Below are 17,821 nucleotides of genomic sequence, written 5' to 3' on the forward strand. Positions count from 1 at the left end.
TCTATGTGCAATCCATTTATGCAAAAGAAGATTTTTATTCATTACTTTGAGAGCAAGTCATGTCAGAGCTGCTGAAAACTCCCTCGGCACAGAAAATAAACACAGTTAAAAGTTCCAGTTGCTCTTGAGCTGACATCAAAGGAAAAAAATGTTCAAAGCACTTTAATGCTGTCACTGGAATCTGAGTTAATCATTATAAACAGATTAACAGAAACATCAGAAGTCAACAGCTACTTTCTCCTTAGCTGACACAAACCAAGGCAGGCAGCGGCTTCAGTTGCCTTTGATGTTATCTGCAAACCCACATAGATACGAATTATAAAAATTGTTTTATATCATGAAATATCATCATGAATTAATGAGAGAAGGTACACGTTAAATTTGCTATAAATTAGTTGAGAATCATTTGCTTTTACTTGAGTGTATCTGATGTGCCAGTACAGTTTATTCGGCTCCAATCTGCAAACCATTTTGAGCATTTAGAGTAATTTATTTTACATAAAGAACAAATCTTTTTGAATACATGGGACTGTGATGTCAAGATGCAAATACGCTCTAGTGCATAAAACAGTTTCGGAAGAGATTCACAGGGATCGAAATCCAGTCAAACCATTGTTACTCATGGCTGAGAAAGGCAAGATGTTAAAATACAAGTGCATTTTTATATTAAAGCTACCCTAGATAGAATCAGGGAAGAATTAAGTGCCATTTAAACTTGAGGACATAATCTCACGTTCAGTCTCGCTGTTGCCATCACTTCACTTCTCAGTTAGTTGTACAATCACTTCTGAGATTGGCATTGTGTATCAGCTTCAGGCAGTTTCTTGTTGTCCAGAGTCCATTTGGGCAGTCGTGTTAACTGTCATACCAGTCCAGGAAGAGAAGAGAAAAAGAGCACATAACGAGGAAAAAGAGGATCCATACCCTAAATCCAGCGTTGTTTTTGATAGCCTTAAAAAGAAGTAAACACAATGACATTTTACTGAGTGGAAATATAAGTCACATATATACTCACCGGTACACCTGTTCAACTGGTTGTCAATATAAATACCGAATTAGCCAATCACATTGCCGCAGCTTAATGCATTTAGACATGCAGAAGACCTGCTGAAGTTCAAGCTGAGCATCAGAATGGGGGAAAAAAGTGATTTAAGTGACTTTGAACGTGGCACGGTTGTTGATATCACTGTCCAGTGAATGGCAGTTCTCTAGGCCAAAATGCCTTGTTCATGCCAGAGGTCCAAAGAGAATGGCCAGACTGCTGTGAGCCAAAAAGAAGGCAATAACAACACAAATGACCACTTGTTACAACCAAGGTATGCAAAAGAGCATCACAGTCCACAGAGTACCTATGTTCTGATGGCTGCTTCCAAATCCTCTCAAACTGGTTTCTCAAATATGAAAACAGGATCTGGTGACCTCCACAGTCACCAACAGAGCACTTTTAGGATGTGAAACAGGAGCATCACATCATGGATGTGGAGCTGATAAATGTGCCGCATGTGTGTGACGCTATCATGTGAACATGAAACAAAATCTTAGAGGTTTTTTTTAGCACCTTGTTGAATCTGTTGAAATTAAAGCAGTTCTGAAGGTAAAAGGGGGTCTAACACCCAGGTGTATCTAATAAAGTGACCGGAGAATGTACAGCCAATATATGTGATGCAGAGGTGTGTTTTTCCCCCAGTGCAGTAAAAGGTACCTCTCGTATATCCTCATTGCCTTCTTTGACGTTCTCTGTAGCACCAACGACGAGCTGATGAATGTTGTCTATTTCTGCTTCCTGTCATAGAGAATAAGATGGACAATAAGTCTGTGTACAACAATGCACCGTGCACTTAACAGAGTGCCTGTGTGAAACCGAAGGAACCCAGCTCACTTGTTGCAGGACTTTCTCAGCAAAGATTTCTTGAAGTCGTGAGATCTCTACCACCTTCCCTTCGATTTGCCTGGTGGGTACAAACACTGGCATGAAGCATCCAATGAAAATAATGTGGCTAGCATATATAAGCCCTTCCAGATGATGTTAGGGGAACATTTAGTGTTTAGTGATTTTTTTATCACAAGTGTTTCAGATCCATTTCATTTAGTTTTATTAGCCACCAGAGGACTAATCTGCAAACACTCAAATCTTTGGGTAATTTTAATCCTGTCTTGATCAACATCTAACATTTCAGCCATGCTGTTTAAAACAGACTTATCAAAAACAGAAGGGAACATACACAGATGGAGACTCACCTCACTTCATCCACCAGGCTGTTCATCTCACTGATCAACCTCTGGTTTTCCTGCTCAAACTAGACATAAACACAGTACTGAATAAATATGTATAATGCAGATGTCAAATGCTAATTTAGTGTAAATATATTTCCACTTTTATTTGCCTTATCAGGAAATCCCTGTAAGCTGCTTTTGTGATGACAAATAACAATCCAAATTAGTCTGACATTTGCTGCTCTAAATCTTTAACCCTTCAAACCTCTGGCAAAAATCAACAACGAGTTGTCCCTGTGCACCGACACGCTGTCAAAGTACAACATTAACGTTTGAAACATGCAGATCTATTCATTCATTATTCTGTATACATAAATATTTTCTAAGGTGTCACACCATCTGAATTTCCTCTGGGGAGAGCTCATCTTCCACTCGGCTCTCCTCCCACAGGTTTACAGGGTTGTCCTGGACCTCTGATGATGCAGTCTTCTCTAAAGGGCGAAAGACAAAAGACTTTTAAAGACAACTTTAGACGTGTTACAATAAGAAACCTCTCTGAAAATATAACCTTGAGCAGTTATTATGATGGAGTTTTTTAAATGGAATATCTTCAGTTAGTTTATTATTTAGTCCATACTCCTTTATTGCCTTTGGTAAGCTATTCCAGCATTCAGTAACTTATTTTTTAGAGTGAGTGTGTTGTGAGTCCAGATGAGCTTTGAAATTGGTTCAACTGCCTTCAGGAAGCAGTCTCTTAAAGCAGTTTTCACTTTCAAATACAAATCAAGTTGACAAGATTATAATAATAAATGTCCTTTTTGACTACTGTAATTATAACTAGGGATAGGTACCGGTATCCGATGCCATTATGGCACCGGTTCTGACATAAACAGTAGTAACCAGACCGTAAAGCAGCGCACATTTCGGTGCTTTTTTTTTCTTTCCCTGAGATGTCATACACTTTGGATTCTAGCCAATCATTTTACCTTTGCAAGGATAGTAGGCGGGCCCAGGTACGTACGTTCTTTTCGAGCTACAGATTAAAAATGCCCAAGGCGAAGCCGTCAAAAGTCTGGCTGTACTTCACAGCAAAAGATGCAAACTCAGCAGCCTGCAACAAGTGCTTTAAGGTGATACTGTGCAAAGGAGGTAACACCTGGAATCTGACGACCAACCTGGCGACGCATAGCGATTTTTTTAAAAGCCGAGAAATGCACAGAGTTAGCAACATCTCCCAAAAACCCGAAGAGGAGAGTCCTGGCCCCTAGCCCTGCCAGTGTAGCAGAAATGATGACGGATGATGATGGCAGCAGCAGCCGTTCTTCTCTGCGTGAGTAGCTTAATGTTGTCCGTGTGTAATTTACGTTGAGTAGGCTCACCACATTATTACATTAATGCATGTAAGGTGAACTAGCAAACACTGTTGTAGTTACATGCAGTTGTCTTCTTGTTTGATGGCAGATACTCCCTTCACCCTGGCCAAAAAGGCTAAAACGACCAAAGAAAAAGTGGAAAACAGCTAAACATGAGAGGTTTAAAGTTTGTGTTTTTTCCATTGTTTAAGCACTGCTTCCAGCCAAGAGTGATACCATATATGCCCTATAGCTGCAGAAAAGGCTAACATTGTTATCTTTCTACAAAAAAAAAAAACAGCTGAACATGAGAGGTTTTTGGACAAAGTGTGTGTTCTCCACTCTTTAAGCACCGGTTTGAGCACCGTTTAAGCACCGGCACTGTTTCGAAAGTACTGGTTTGACACCGGTATCGGATAAAACCTAAACGATACCCATCCCTAATTATAACATTTAATACAGTTAACTGATCCAAATAGTGCTACTTATTGCTTCCTGTCTGCCAATGTTGGCTATGGATGATGATATGAATAATACTCATACTTAACTTTCAATCTTAACTGAGATCACAAAGAATCATCATCATCATCATCATCATCATGTGCAATGACACTGTGATAAGACACCATGACATTATATATATTATATATGTTTTAAAAAAAGCTGAAATATATGAGATCACAAAAAAGTAGAAGAAGAAAGCATAATTTGGAGTCAGGTAAGTTCTAATAAAATGCAGTAGGGCTTGTCGTGACAGGCTTTGCATGTTGACTTACCAGAACTTCCCTCCTTAACGGTGTCCTCCTCTGTGGGCTCCACTTCCACTTTTTTCTCCACTGGACCGTGATGCTCTGGTACCAGTCTTGATCTGTGACCACAGAACACAATATTACATGAATCACAAGCAGTTTAAAAATGATGAGTGACAACAGGTCAGTGAGGAATGCAAATACTCACAGCCTCTTCTTGTCCACCATTCTCTTGACTCTAATTGCTCTCTGCTCAGAGTACAGCTTGCATACACCTTAAAACCAAAGATGCAAGGTATGATCAAATTGTGTCAGATGCATTATGAAAGAATTATGAAGTATTAAAACAGGTAACAGAGGACTCACTAGAAGTTCAGTAATTAGCTACAAACTCACCTTTTAGGTATGTTTCAATGAGGTCTAGCACCGCTCCCCTGTGCTCCTTTATCTGAGCTGATATCACCTGTTTTTCAGCTGAGATGACAACAATAATATATTTACAGTCAAGACTTCCTGACTTGGAAAGCATGCAGTATGAACAAGACCATATCAGCATTTCCAGATATGTTATGTTTAAATTTCCATTTAAGTTGATTTGCTGCACAGAAATAAAAGACACACCTTCATTGCGTAGCTGCTTGATGGCTTCAGAGCAGGTTCTCATAAAGATCTGAGCATCCTGGTCGATCTGGTCACGGTCATTGTCTGTCATGCGGGAAAGGTCTGATGAAATGAGACTGTAAAACACACACCAGAGCAATGAGAGTGAGCTTGAAGACTTTTACAAACATCATATTTAGTTTTACACCGACAGACATGCCGTAATGTGAATAGTTTCAAGTTGAGAAAGCACTTGTCCAAATACTCCTTCCCTCATTTCCACGCGCAGCTTTAAACAGTGTACTCCAAATTTGTCCTAAGTGAGCATCATGTTAAGCATCCCATCATGCAATGCATACTTTGCGGGGGGAAACCTAAGGAAGCAAGGCAGTAAGCAAGCTAAAGTTTGTATTTTGCTTTAGCTAGGTGTTTTAAACTTTAAAAAGTAAATATGACAATCCACATTTGAGTCTTTTCCCTTTGTATTATTAGTTTGTGGGTGGCTGTCCAGGAAATAGAGATGTCACTTGACAACAAATAATTGATAATAATTACAAGATTTGAAGCTGAACAAGCCATCCATTGAAGGACTTTAGTTTCATTACCATTACATCATGTTATAACATCAGTGTAAATAAATCAGTTATCAACTATAGGTCACAATTACTCTGAGGACTAAGAGGTTAACAGGAAATCTGGAAGATAGTAACAGCTATGGGAAAAGCTGAATGTATACAAGACCTGCAAACATATCAGTGGACAGTCCCATCACTAAATACTACCACACTCAACCCACTGACATGTCTAATGCTTAGTTAATGTTTTCTTTTGAGGTTTCATCAACAACTCGTTCCCAACAGTGGCTACTCACGCACGCGCACACACACACGCACACACACACACACGCACACACACACGCACACACACACACACAACGCAGAGGGGCCTTGGAGAGAGGAAGGCCTGGATTAGTCCCTGGGTGTGATTTGCTCTACACTTGGCTGCAGCTCAATTATTCCAGACAATTAGACTGGAGTCTGCCTCTACAGACCACCCGACTCGCTGCTGACCTTGTGCCAGAAGGCAGCCCCTGTAGCTCGCGCACAGACACTCACGCACGCTGAAAATAACCCTGACTCCTGACCTTCTCTGAATTTTGTCAGAATTAAAGCGTTTGTGCCCTCATCAGCTTTCCCTGCAGCCTTGAAGGGTTTTGCCGTTGCTGTTGTTGATTGTGGTGGATTACTGTGACTGTTTGGAGAAGCTTACCTTCCGGCGCTCACATAATCTTTTCTGTGCTGTAGCAGAAAGTCTTTGAGCTTGGTGATGTTCGTGATCTGCCAAGATAAAGTGAGAAGTAGCATTACTCGACCCCATCACCGTCATGTCAACAAGTCTTTAAATACGCAGTTGCACCTTCAAATATGTTAATTTTGGTCAACATTGTTTTTTTTTCCAGACATGTATGAGGAAACTATTTTCTCCCAGCTACATTCCAACAGAGCCAGAGTAAATGCATAATTTTACATTTATTGGAAGTGACAGGAAACCAGTGTCCTTCTATCTCTGTGAATTCTCAATATTTACTTATGACAATTCATCAACTCCAGGACATACAAAAATCAAACCAGCAATTTGCCCGTCAAACAGCTCTCATAAATAAAACCAAGGGCTTACAGAGCATACAGAGCACTGACAGAGCCATTTCCAATAAGCTTTAAATTTATGATCTGTTGCTATTTATCACAGAGAGAAAGTCCAGGAGTGTGTGTGTGTGCAAAGGGAAACCAGAGGAAACTTGGTTCAATCCAATATTTGCTCGTGTAATTCAGTCAAATATTAAAAAAGACCAAATTGCTTCCCTGTCCACAGACTTCTGCTGGCAGGCTACAAGAGGGTGTGAAAGCACACACAGCAGGCTCTGTTGGATCCACAAGAAGACAGAACTGAGACAGGCGCAGGACTGAAAAATGACACAATGAGTTTGACTGTGACAGCGAGCACAGAGCGTGGGGGATTATTTTGATAGCATAACGACGCTGTCTTCAGCCTTCACTTTTTCACGCTAACAGCCTCAATTATCAAATTGCTTTGGCTGTAAAGAGTAACCTGGCACCAGTCGTCTAATAATGTCTCTAAACATTCATTCCTAGCGTCACAGTGACTTAAAGCGGTGTTTTATTTGAGCTGACGTTTGAAAAATGACTCGTTTGTCAGGGCATAAAGAAGGTGTTGTGATAAACAGAGCCGAGCAATTTGTTAGAAACCCAGAAGTCCTTCTCTGGTTTAGAGGGTGACGTACGATACTGCTGTGGGGGGCATGCTAACGCAGGCAAGGACAAGGCAGGCTGACCCCCGCTAATAATACAATTATTTGTGAGGTCAGGAGTTAATTGATGTTCAGTGCAGTTGAGCTTGGAGGGTTCAGGGAGAACAGAACCGTACTTATAGTTTAAAGTCATTCAGATCAGCATTAGTTACTAGTTTAGAGCCTATTCAAAACATGCCTGTTTGAAATTGGCTCTAGTAAATCTCTAGTTTTACTGTTGCAGCATTCTCAATCAATCACTGACCAACCATAATTATGACTGTACACACTTAAAGTCTAGAAAATATCGCATGGGAGCAGACGGCAATAATGTTTGGGTGAGCATCATCGTGTCATGTGACATTTTATGATGCAACTCATTCAGTATTATATCTGTAATCAAACTTTAATGTTACATCATAAATGTATATTATTTTAATATATTCTTCATTTGACATGATTATAATGTCTAAATATGACATCTAAAAATGTTTTTAATATTATTACAACCACTCTTGTTCGGTAAATTTGACAGTATCTTGACTACCAAACAAAAGACCTATGATTAAAACACAGGTGTTTGTCAGTTATCACAATAATAACAGACCTTTTTTCAGATGCCTGATCAGAATAATATTGAAGCACAACTTCAAAAGGACTCCTGTGACACTGTTATATTAATCTGCATATGTAACAGTCGGCGCTTCCCTTAACTGACAAATCAGTGCTTTCACTTGACTTAAAATCCTTAACACATTCTGAATTCACCTCATCTCTGGAGCTAACGCAGTTAATATGACCACTGTTAAAACAAATACAAAAAATACAATATAAAATGGCCCACGACAATGTTAAGACGATGCATGGAGAGGAAAAAGGTAAAAATCCCTTTTTAGGCAACTACTACAAACAGAATACACTCAGTACCTTGACAGTTGTAGTATATAATGCTTAAGTGAGGACAGGATGATGTCTTGTTAATAGCTGCACTGGCATAATAAGCCATTTGCAATGCACCACACTGTTGACCGTGTTTCTGAAACATTCCCACACTGTAGAGGTTCATGAGCAATCCTTCCAGCTTGCTGTTTGGAGGGTATTAATTGGACACAGCCATCTTTGCAACACAGTCTTATTGCAACCATTTAGATGAATTATATTAATGACATGAAGTAGTACGTAGAGTCACGGACTGCTCTTTGAAGTTAATCAAACACATGCAAAGAATCCTTCATATAATTAAAATCTAGCATGTCAGTGAATAAGACTGGTTATCATTGTAACAACCTTTATAAGTTTTTTATAGCTTTGAACTGCAAACAAGCTTGGAAACAACATCTTACAGCAAAAATTGGACTGTTTGGTTTTTGTTTTTTTAATTAAAAGTTGCTTTGTGTTGTTGCTGTAACATTTCAACTCGTTCGTTGTGGTTTAGAGTCTTTTGGTATGATTTTGTGAGGAACAAATAAAGTGAAATGTTATGTCTAAGTTCCTAAATGAAACACAGAGATATTTATGTAATCTAGACTTGAAATTAGAAAATATAAACTCCTCCACACCAAGAACGATTTGGCTTGTCTTTACTATAAACTGTTTCCTGCTTGCAATTAACACTCGGTTTCAGCTTTGTACAAAGTTTATCTGACTACAAACCTCTACTCGTGGTACTACACCCTTTTCACCAGCAGGCAGTGCTAAGCCCAAAGCACTGGAACACAGTGGAAGGTCTGTGTGTGTGTGTGTGTGTGTGTGTGTGTGTGTGTGTGTGTGTGTGTGTGTGTGTGTGTCTGTTGTGTGTTGTGGGGGTGCTGGGGAGTGTCAAAGACTGCTGCTCTGGGGGTTGAGCTGCCTCCTGTGTGTATACATTGGAGCTTGGATTCCCAGCACAACCTCAAGGGTTTGCAGGGGGTCAGAGGGATCAATTGCTCTTGTAACGTAAGACCTTAAAGAGCAAGTAATTCCTGAACAATGAGGAAGGGGGTGGCCTTGTGCATGCGGCTCACCACATATGTGTATGCATAGGTACACGTGAACGTGTGTGTGAGTGTAACGTGTAGCTGCCGCAGGTGTGTGTGAGGCAGAGCTCGCAGGGAAGGCAAGAGGAGACAGTCTGCCGGGCTATATCTAATCTCGTCATCATCAAAGACCCCCACTTTACCTCCTCACTTTCTCCTTCCCCTTGGTTCCCTCCAGCTCTGACTGAGTCCAAACAAACCATCAGGGGGGATTATTATGAGGAAGAAAAGAGAAAAGGCTTAGCTAGCAGATTTTCTAAAGAGCCTGGATAGCTCTTTGTTTTGTTTAATCCAGGTAACTGACAGAATTTGATGATGACTGCCCTGCTTTGGTTCAAGTCCCTGTGTGTCCTGACTGTGGGCTATCCATACTGACGCCACGTTATGTTGTGTTTAGGAATGTGGCCCTGATGCAGAGAGGATGCTTCAGAGGAGAACGCTGAGCCACATGTTGACTCTATTATCATGTTTATGTCTGACTCTCTAATGGGCTGAGTTTTGTCTTCTCATGTCTATTCACAGTTAGGAAGCTTTAGCCAGCTCTATAAACAAACAAGGAGTAATCAAAGAAAGCTTTTAAGAATATTTACCAACTGGGTCCTCGACCCTTTTAATATGTGCTAAAGTTGTATTAATCTGTCACGAGTTTAACCGGCCAATTCACTTCGATACAAAGATGTGGAAAGCAGCGTTTGCATGCAGTCTCGGTGCTTCTTCATCTACTGTCACACAGGTCAGATCAAGGATGGATTTGAAAAGTGACGGAGAGTCTGAATCATATATTAGAGATTTTCAAATACTGAGGAATATCAGCCAATGTATAGTCTGCGGTAAAGAGTACAAAGCTGAAATGACCACATTACCGCTTTTGTATTTTACAACTGTGTCACATTTCTCCCCTTCAAGACAGATGGAAAGCATTCAGCAATCATCTCTGTTCAATCACAACTTGTAACGGTCCTGCTGCTGGAGCTTAGTGAGACGGACTGAGTCAGTGGCAAAACTATTGAGGAAGGTTTACAGCCTGCCTAAACCGATTTCAAGCATGCATTCAAAGCCATCATATCTTAATAATCAATTTCATATGAAACAGATGTGAAGGGCGGGGCTGTAACGTTTCACTAAAACACAAATGGACAACACGGGACAAAAAATTAATTAATAAACAAAAGGCAAAGCTGGCAGCTGAAGAGAAGGTGACGTTAAGCATGTGAGATAAACAGAACTGTTTTTAAAAAAGGACACCACATAATATAATAGATACATACAGTATCTACCATTAGATTCAAAATATTGTTGTGTAAGTATTTGTATTTACTGATATTCCTTAGAGAGCATACTTAATCACGTTTTGTGATTATTTCAGCATGTTTTTGAATTGTAAGACCATCTCTCTTTTGTTTACTTAAGTCCGGTCAAGTTGCCTTGGTTGGACTGACGCAAACCTGTGTCTGTTTTTCAGAACTGCCAAAATATTATCACAGCGAACTGGAATTATGGTTTGCAAGTCCACGTGTTTGTTTCAGCCCAGGAGGAAATCTTATATTACACTTTATTAATGTTCAATATTCATATACAATATAATGCAAACAGTACTGCACACAGTGGGTCATAGAAGAGTAAGAAACGTACTGTCCACATTGGCATCCCCTGGTGAAACAAGTAAATAAAAGAAAGCTCACCCCTGCTTAGGACAGCAGGATACACATGCTGAAATCCTGACAACAAAAGGTAATAAATCAGCAAAATCACTAGCTCTATAACTTAGATGTACTTAATGAGCATCTCCTGCCAACCTGGTATCAGTTGTCATGGTCATTATAATAAATACGTTTTTTCCCCTGCATACAGTAGCACTGAAAACACCTAAAAAGTACCAGAAATGCAATTTCAGAGTAAGTGACACTGCAACTTTCCTTCAGTGTATTATACATCACTGAATTGATATAATTCACTTCCAAAAAAGAACCAAAAACAAAACCACTTGAGTTAAACTTTAGTTTCAAAAACACGAGCAAGAAAAAGACATAATCTATAAAGACAGAAAACACTTCAGTGATTTAATAAAGCAAAGTAATTTGCGGAGTGCATGGAAAATCTAGACGTTTGATTCGAGTCAGATTCTCACAGTACTGGAAAACTCAAACCTACTTGAGTCTTTACCTCTAAGACAGTAAACAAACTCGTCTTTTGACCTTTGCTTTAAAAACAAAACTGAAACAGTATCATCTGCTTTAGTTTTATTTTGTGCATTCAGTATCAATGTGAAATGACAACAAATAATGAATACCCCATGACTTATTTCCACATTTTATCCTGTAACAAAAGGCCCAATTGTATTCTTTATAGTTGTCATTTGCTTAAACAGATAAGTACACATCTGTTGGAGTTTCATGGCTCGGATTTTAGTGTTAAGAGTGGTGAATGCGGTCTGCTGTCATTAGTATTGGGAAATCGCAACATTTGCCTAATGATAATGCCGTAAGACAGTATTTAAAGTATCCACAGCTGCTGCTTGTTCATCTCTAACAATCGTGTCTACAGAAAAGCAATGACTGCCTCATGACTTACAGCTTGTCATGCATCTGTAAAACTGCTTTTAACCACTTTTTGCTCGTTAGTTTAATTTTCATGAGTCCTTCCAAACCTTTTGTTGCGTGCAGTAAAACAAAGATCACGATCCTGCTCAGGGCTGACAGCAGATGCCTCAAAATTCAATTTGCCTGGCTTTCATGGGAAAACAGTGCAGAGATTAGGCCAACTGGTAAAAGAGACCATTTAGCAGCACTGTTCATCTGAGCGTGATCCCTGCAAATCGCTCAGCATAGACTTGGCTTAGGCAGCTATATGAGACCGCGTTTTACCTTTTGTGTTGTACTTTGGTAACGTGATGAGCAGAAGCATAATATAAAATTACTGACTGCAAACTTGCAAAATGTGGCTAAATAAGGCGCTACCATTGCTTTAGTACATATTATGTACAATATCAATTCTTTTATTTTTCACTGATCTGGCTTTTGGGCTTTTTAACATCCCTATGATAAATGTTTTACCTTTCTTTGACTGCCAATTACTTTTACTTCTACAAAGACTGTGGGGGGGGCATACTTGTGCACCACATTCCCTAAACAACTCATAAATGTCATGTAACATCTGCTGCTGTGGCTGTACACCATCTGTATGTGATCCGTTAATCACAAGAAGAAATGTGCAAATTCATTCCAGTTTCATCTGAAGCAAAACACCCACAGGCTCTTAAACACATCTCTAACGATTATTTCAACTTTGATCTGCGACTCTGACCTTTGCAAGTTCACTGATCCTCTTTAACGTCCCGGTGTGATACAAGGTGATAATTTTAACTTCACTTTCACAATGGTTTAGCTTGATTTAGTTTATAACATCTCAAACATAAAATGAAATTTCAATTGTTTAAAAAAAAAGAAAACACACTGGAGTTGGAAACTTAACCATCGTCGAAAAATTCAGACTAAATGTTACGAAAATACTAGAGCATACCATTTCACTGTAAAGTTTTCACAGCGAAGAGCCCCTCTAACAACACAACATCATTTTAAGAGCTGGCCCACTTTTCAGTGTTTCAAAGAAAACAGTGTGAGAAGGAGCCAATTTTGGAATACCAATACTGAACGCAGAGTGGGGAGCCAAGCGCTATTTTCTACACCCAATTTGACAATTTTAGAGTGACCTTCCCCATTTAAACTCGAGAAGGGTAGCATGCTGCGGAGAGCGACGAGGTGAGCGGTGAAACGGAGATCACAGCGCCCAAAACCAACCCCTATGAGGTAAAAGATTCCCCTTACCAAACCCCACCCTGCAAACACTGGCCCTCTTATTAGTCAATCAAACCCTTCTTGAATCGACTTGAAAGTAGCTACATTTCCTTTCTCATTGTGTTGACTTTTGAGTGGAAAAAGAAAAAAGTCTCAGAGGTCCACTGTGTATTTGTCAACTTTGATGTTTTCTTTCTATTTTTGCGAAGCTTCAATGGGAATTTAGGAGGGAGAGTTAGCGGGAGAGTTATGCATGTCTTGAAGGGCACCCACATCTGTTGTGCATTAGGTGCCGGCCGTCAACATTGTTACTGGGGACCTAATTTAATATTTTCTCTGTTTTGATCTTCCACCTTTAATCACTGGCTCTTGGGAGGATCAGCTTTCCCCAGAAATTGTTTGAGAGCCGAAAGAAAATGTTATTGCAGCATGTTTATGGAATCATACATGGGAAGAGGCGACCTGCATAAAAATGACTGCCTATGTGATGCCGAATAGAGACAGAAAAGGATAGCTGAGCCGGGGAGACGTGGGTGAAAACCGCGACATAACTGTAAGCAGTCAGGACATTCCAAGCTCACATTTTCAATTTCGGCAAAAACGGCTTCACTGAGATGGTCGGAGATGATATCTGCAATGCGAAGGAGACAGCAGTAGGGGGGGAGGAGAGCAGGGTGCAGCCACCACAGGATAGGTTTGGGTTTCTCTTGAATAAGCAGCAGTGCCTTTATTAAACCACCATTTCTAATATCCATGTAACAGAACATAACAAAAACCTGGTTGTGCAGAGCTGCAGCAAATGGGCTCATGTTTGCCTCGGGCTGATGGCTGAAGACATCGGGTACAACTAGAGCTGGGCGATAGAACGATAACGATATGTATCGCGATATAACTTTTACTCGATAGAGAAATTAAGCTATCGCGATAGACCTCGCCGCTCTTGTCCTCTTAAAAAAGAAAAAGAAAAGAACAGCCAATCCAAACTAAGTAGCGCAGAGCCGAACCAATCACAGCCGCAGCGTCACGTCGCGTGACTTGTTACGTACAGCACAAGTGCCAAGCCGCACGTGTGTTTGTTTGGGAAGCAGCCAGCGGGTAATGGAGGAAATGAGTGTGCCGACTAGAAAAATCAACCGAGCGTGACCGAAGAGAAAACAGATGATGGTTCCAACGCCGGAGAGATTGTCGAACGGAAGAGCCATAGAAGTTCCGTAGTGTGAAGGTATTTCGGCTATTTCAAGTCTGACAAAAAACAGAGTAGCGTGCACTGTAAATTGTGCCAAAAGCAAGTCTGGAAATACAATAAACTGGTGCATGCGTCACACTGTGCGCCACGTTATTGTTTCGGTGAAATGAATTTCTACAATACTGTTACTGTTAATTGTACTCTCTGCAGTGTTTAAATGCTTACATATACACACAGTTACTGTCCCTCCACACATACGACTCGGTTCTGCTTCTATGCCGCAGCTTTGTTTACTTTTACCCACCGAGGCTTCTAGACTTCTGATTGGCCAACATTTCTGCACGGTTAGGAATCTAGCGCCACCTGCTGCTTTGGCATGTTCATAGCAGCGTTTTCCTTCATTTCTGCCTTTATGTGTGGACGGGATTATTTTTTAAAACGAAAACGGAAAATCTCCGTTTTCAAAAATACCCGTGTACGCGTGGACGTGGACAGTCTCTGACTGGAAGCGCTAATTCGTCATTCGGCTTTTGTCAGACTAAAGTAACTGTTAAAACTGTTTGAAAAGCTAAGCTATACAACAAGGAGAGATTGAGAATTTCCTTTTAGTTCTCAGTTTATTTGATATTGACAAAAGTTAGTCAGTTTTGTCTGTTCTTCTGTAAAACAAACTAAGATTTCTTTTTAGAATTAATATTTTGTTTCTAAGTGGAATTGACAATTTAGTCTGTTTCGTTTGTTCTATTTTGAAACTTAAACGCTTTAGCGGCTGCCTTTTGTGTAGTTTGCAATATTTGCCTTTATTTATCTGAAAAAGTCTCATGTTCCTTAAGTACATCTACCCTGTTGAACTTATTATGGGAAATAAATATTTAAATAAAAACAAGCTGCTGATTATTTCACATTTTACTTGTGAGCAACGGCACATTTAAATCTTACAAATATAGTTATTTGGCTTATATCGTGATAGATATCGTTATCGCCTGAAATGAAAAAAACATATCGTGATATGAAAAAATCTCATATCGCCCAGCTCTAGGTACAACTTAAAGCCCTGACTCCCCTTGGGATACGTAAAGTGGTTCTTCAAGGTACCTTTGAAGAGGTTTGTTTTTGAGATATTCATGTCAGGCCAAAGTGTAGCAGTAGACGTACAAGCAACATGTACACTGCTAGATCTTGTACCGTCAACCATAGAGGATGGGTCTGTATTTCAGCGGAAAAAGATAATTTAAGATGTTTTTCATGACATTTCCTGAATCAACACAATGTCTCATAAAATGAGATCCAAAACTGTTTTCCCCAATATATTTAGTCTTATGTGAAATTCTACAAATAAATTTATATTATTACAGTATTAGAGGAGATGAAGTCTAAATTCCATTACTGACAGTGTATTAAAAAGCTAGCATTTTTCAGTGAGACCAAGGTCATTTTAACTGGCTATTACCAGAAAACTAAGAAAGGAAGAAATGAAAACATACTTCTTCAGTTGTGTAGCTGTTCATATTTATATGGTTTCTGAAAAAATAACCATATCAACTGCTGATCCAAGCATGTAAAATTTTTTCTGAATATCAGTTGCAGGCCTCATGTTGGGGAAAATACATATATATATTTTATGTGACACTTTTGTCCTTGAGTGATTGTTTTCATGAGAATTTGGTCAGATATGAGAATATAGACTGGGAGACTGCACACCAGCAGCTATGAAACAACATTTCTGACTTATTTCTCTCCCTATGATGCCCACACCTATCAATCTGTGCCAAGAATGTTTTATATGAAGTGGCGTATGCACTTATAATAACGGCATACTCCAACAAATACAGTTATTATAATAATAACCAGGAATTGTAAAACACAGTTGAGCACACATGTAGCAAGCCTGGACATCCCCAGATAACTTTAATGAGTGAATATTGTATCTGTAAAAGTTGTAGATTACCACAGTATATAAGGGCATAAAAGCATTTCATTAACATCGATGGGATATTCTTCTTCTTCTTCTTCTTTCAGCTGCCTTTACAAAATACCATAGCAGATAATTTGCCTCTATTTCACCCTATCCCTAGCACCCTCCTTTATCACAAAAACCCTCTGCATGTGCTCCTTCACTACATCCATGAGTCTCCTCTTAGGTGTTCCTCTCTTCCTCCTGCCTGGCACCTCCACGTTCAGCATCCTTTGCCTAGTGTATTTTCTCTTCCGACTGTGCATATACCCAAGCCATCTCATCCTTACCTATTTAACTTTGCCTCCACACTGCTCAACCCGAGCTGCCCCTCTGATGCGTTTGTTTCTAATTTCGTCCATCCTGGTGACTCCCAGTGAAGATCTTAACATCTTCAGTTCAGCCTCCGGTCGTTTTTGTCAGTGCCACCACCTCCAAGCCATACATCATAAAAGGTCTAGTCTTGCAAACCTTCCCTTTCCCTCTTGGTGCTATCCTTCTCTCACAAATCACCCCTGACATTGCCTCAACCTTCTTCACCCTGTCTGCAAACTCTTTTTCACACCTCTTATGCATTATCCGTTGCTTTGGATGGTTGACCCCAGATATCTAAACTACTCAAACTTCAGTACCTCTGCTCCTTGCAGCTTCACTGTTACACCTGTCTCCCTCTCATTCACACAAATGTATTCTGTCTTGCTTCTACTGACTTTCATCTTCTCTCAAAGCATACCTGCACATCTCCAGGCTCTATTTCACCTGCTCCCTACTCTCAGTACAGATCCTCAAAGCCTTCAACAAACGATTAACTGGCCACTTATTGTATTAGTCAAAATCACAACCTTTATATTTCAAATCTCAACGTATCATAATATTATCTATTCTATGACAAATTTGGAACATAATTTGCATATATTCAATATAAATTTTAAAAAATCTAATCCAGTTTAAGTTCATGCTGCATTTAGCAAAGTTATAGTCTGCAAATGTTGACAGAACACCGGCTAACCACGAATAGCGCCAACACACCAAAGGAAACAGAAGTGGTAAGCATCGTATATGCACTGTATTTCACTGGCTGCTGTTGCTCCTACAAAGTAGTAGTAAGTTTAGAAGCTGCCATTAAACGTAAAGCACTTTGGCCACTGTGCTAGCAAAGTTAGCTAACGCTAGCCTGGATGAACACTCACCACTTCTTTCGCCCTCGGTGAGAAGCCACTCTTCGGTCTACTTCTCTTGAAAATTTCATCTTTGGTCGAGTCGAAGCCAATCCCTATGGCTTTGTTCCTGGTTTTGACCGTCTTAACGCTGGCTTTGAAAAGTAACGTGATATCAACAGCCATGTCTGAGCAGCTGCAGCCGACTGCTCACCGCTGTAAACAAACTGACACGTCACCCGATGAGGACGTCATCTTCGTGGGACGCGCTGGATTTCTCCTGTAATACGGGTACGAAAGCGTTACGTTTCACCTTAAATATTTCATCAGTATTTATTTATTATAAGTAATATTCACATCATAATAATTGAATTCTGCTACAGTCCGATCGTATATTTAAAGACCAGTCGCTTAGAATCAACTCTTGTAGGGAAAATCTTAAAATATCTTTAATTTAAAAAAAAAATCTATTAATATTTTAACTGAAACCTT

The 17,821-nt window shown here is 39.8% G+C and overlaps 1 protein-coding gene across 1 annotated transcript; it reads right to left on the minus strand.

The window, feature by feature from the left end:
• Positions 1–17,590, minus strand: stx18 (syntaxin 18). The gene is made up of 11 exons (XM_004545190.4): positions 17,363–17,590; positions 6,185–6,252; positions 4,937–5,052; positions 4,712–4,789; positions 4,524–4,590; positions 4,343–4,434; positions 2,611–2,705; positions 2,239–2,297; positions 1,880–1,949; positions 1,703–1,783; positions 1–951 (listed from the first exon to the last, which is right to left on the minus strand). The coding sequence occupies exons 1-11, from the start codon at positions 17,513–17,515 to the stop codon at positions 856–858; spliced, it is 975 nt and encodes a 324-aa protein (XP_004545247.1). The 5' UTR covers positions 17,516–17,590; the 3' UTR covers positions 1–855.
• Positions 17,591–17,821: the final 231 nt, after the last annotated feature.

Source organism: Maylandia zebra, linkage group LG5 (genome assembly GCF_041146795.1).
Source record: "Maylandia zebra isolate NMK-2024a linkage group LG5, Mzebra_GT3a, whole genome shotgun sequence".
NCBI classification, from domain to species: Eukaryota; Metazoa; Chordata; class Actinopteri; order Cichliformes; family Cichlidae; genus Maylandia; species Maylandia zebra.

Coding starts and splice junctions, on each gene's coding strand:
- stx18 (XM_004545190.4), bottom strand. CDS start 17,515: ATGGCTGTTGATATCACGTTACTTTTCAAAGCCAGCGTTAAGACGGTC. Junction 2,298..2,610: donor CCCCAGAGGAAATTCAGATG/GTGTGACACCTT, acceptor GTTTATGTCTAG/TTTGAGCAGGAAAACCAGAG. Junction 1,950..2,238: donor AGCCTGGTGGATGAAGTGAG/GTGAGTCTCCAT, acceptor TGTACCCACCAG/GCAAATCGAAGGGAAGGTGG.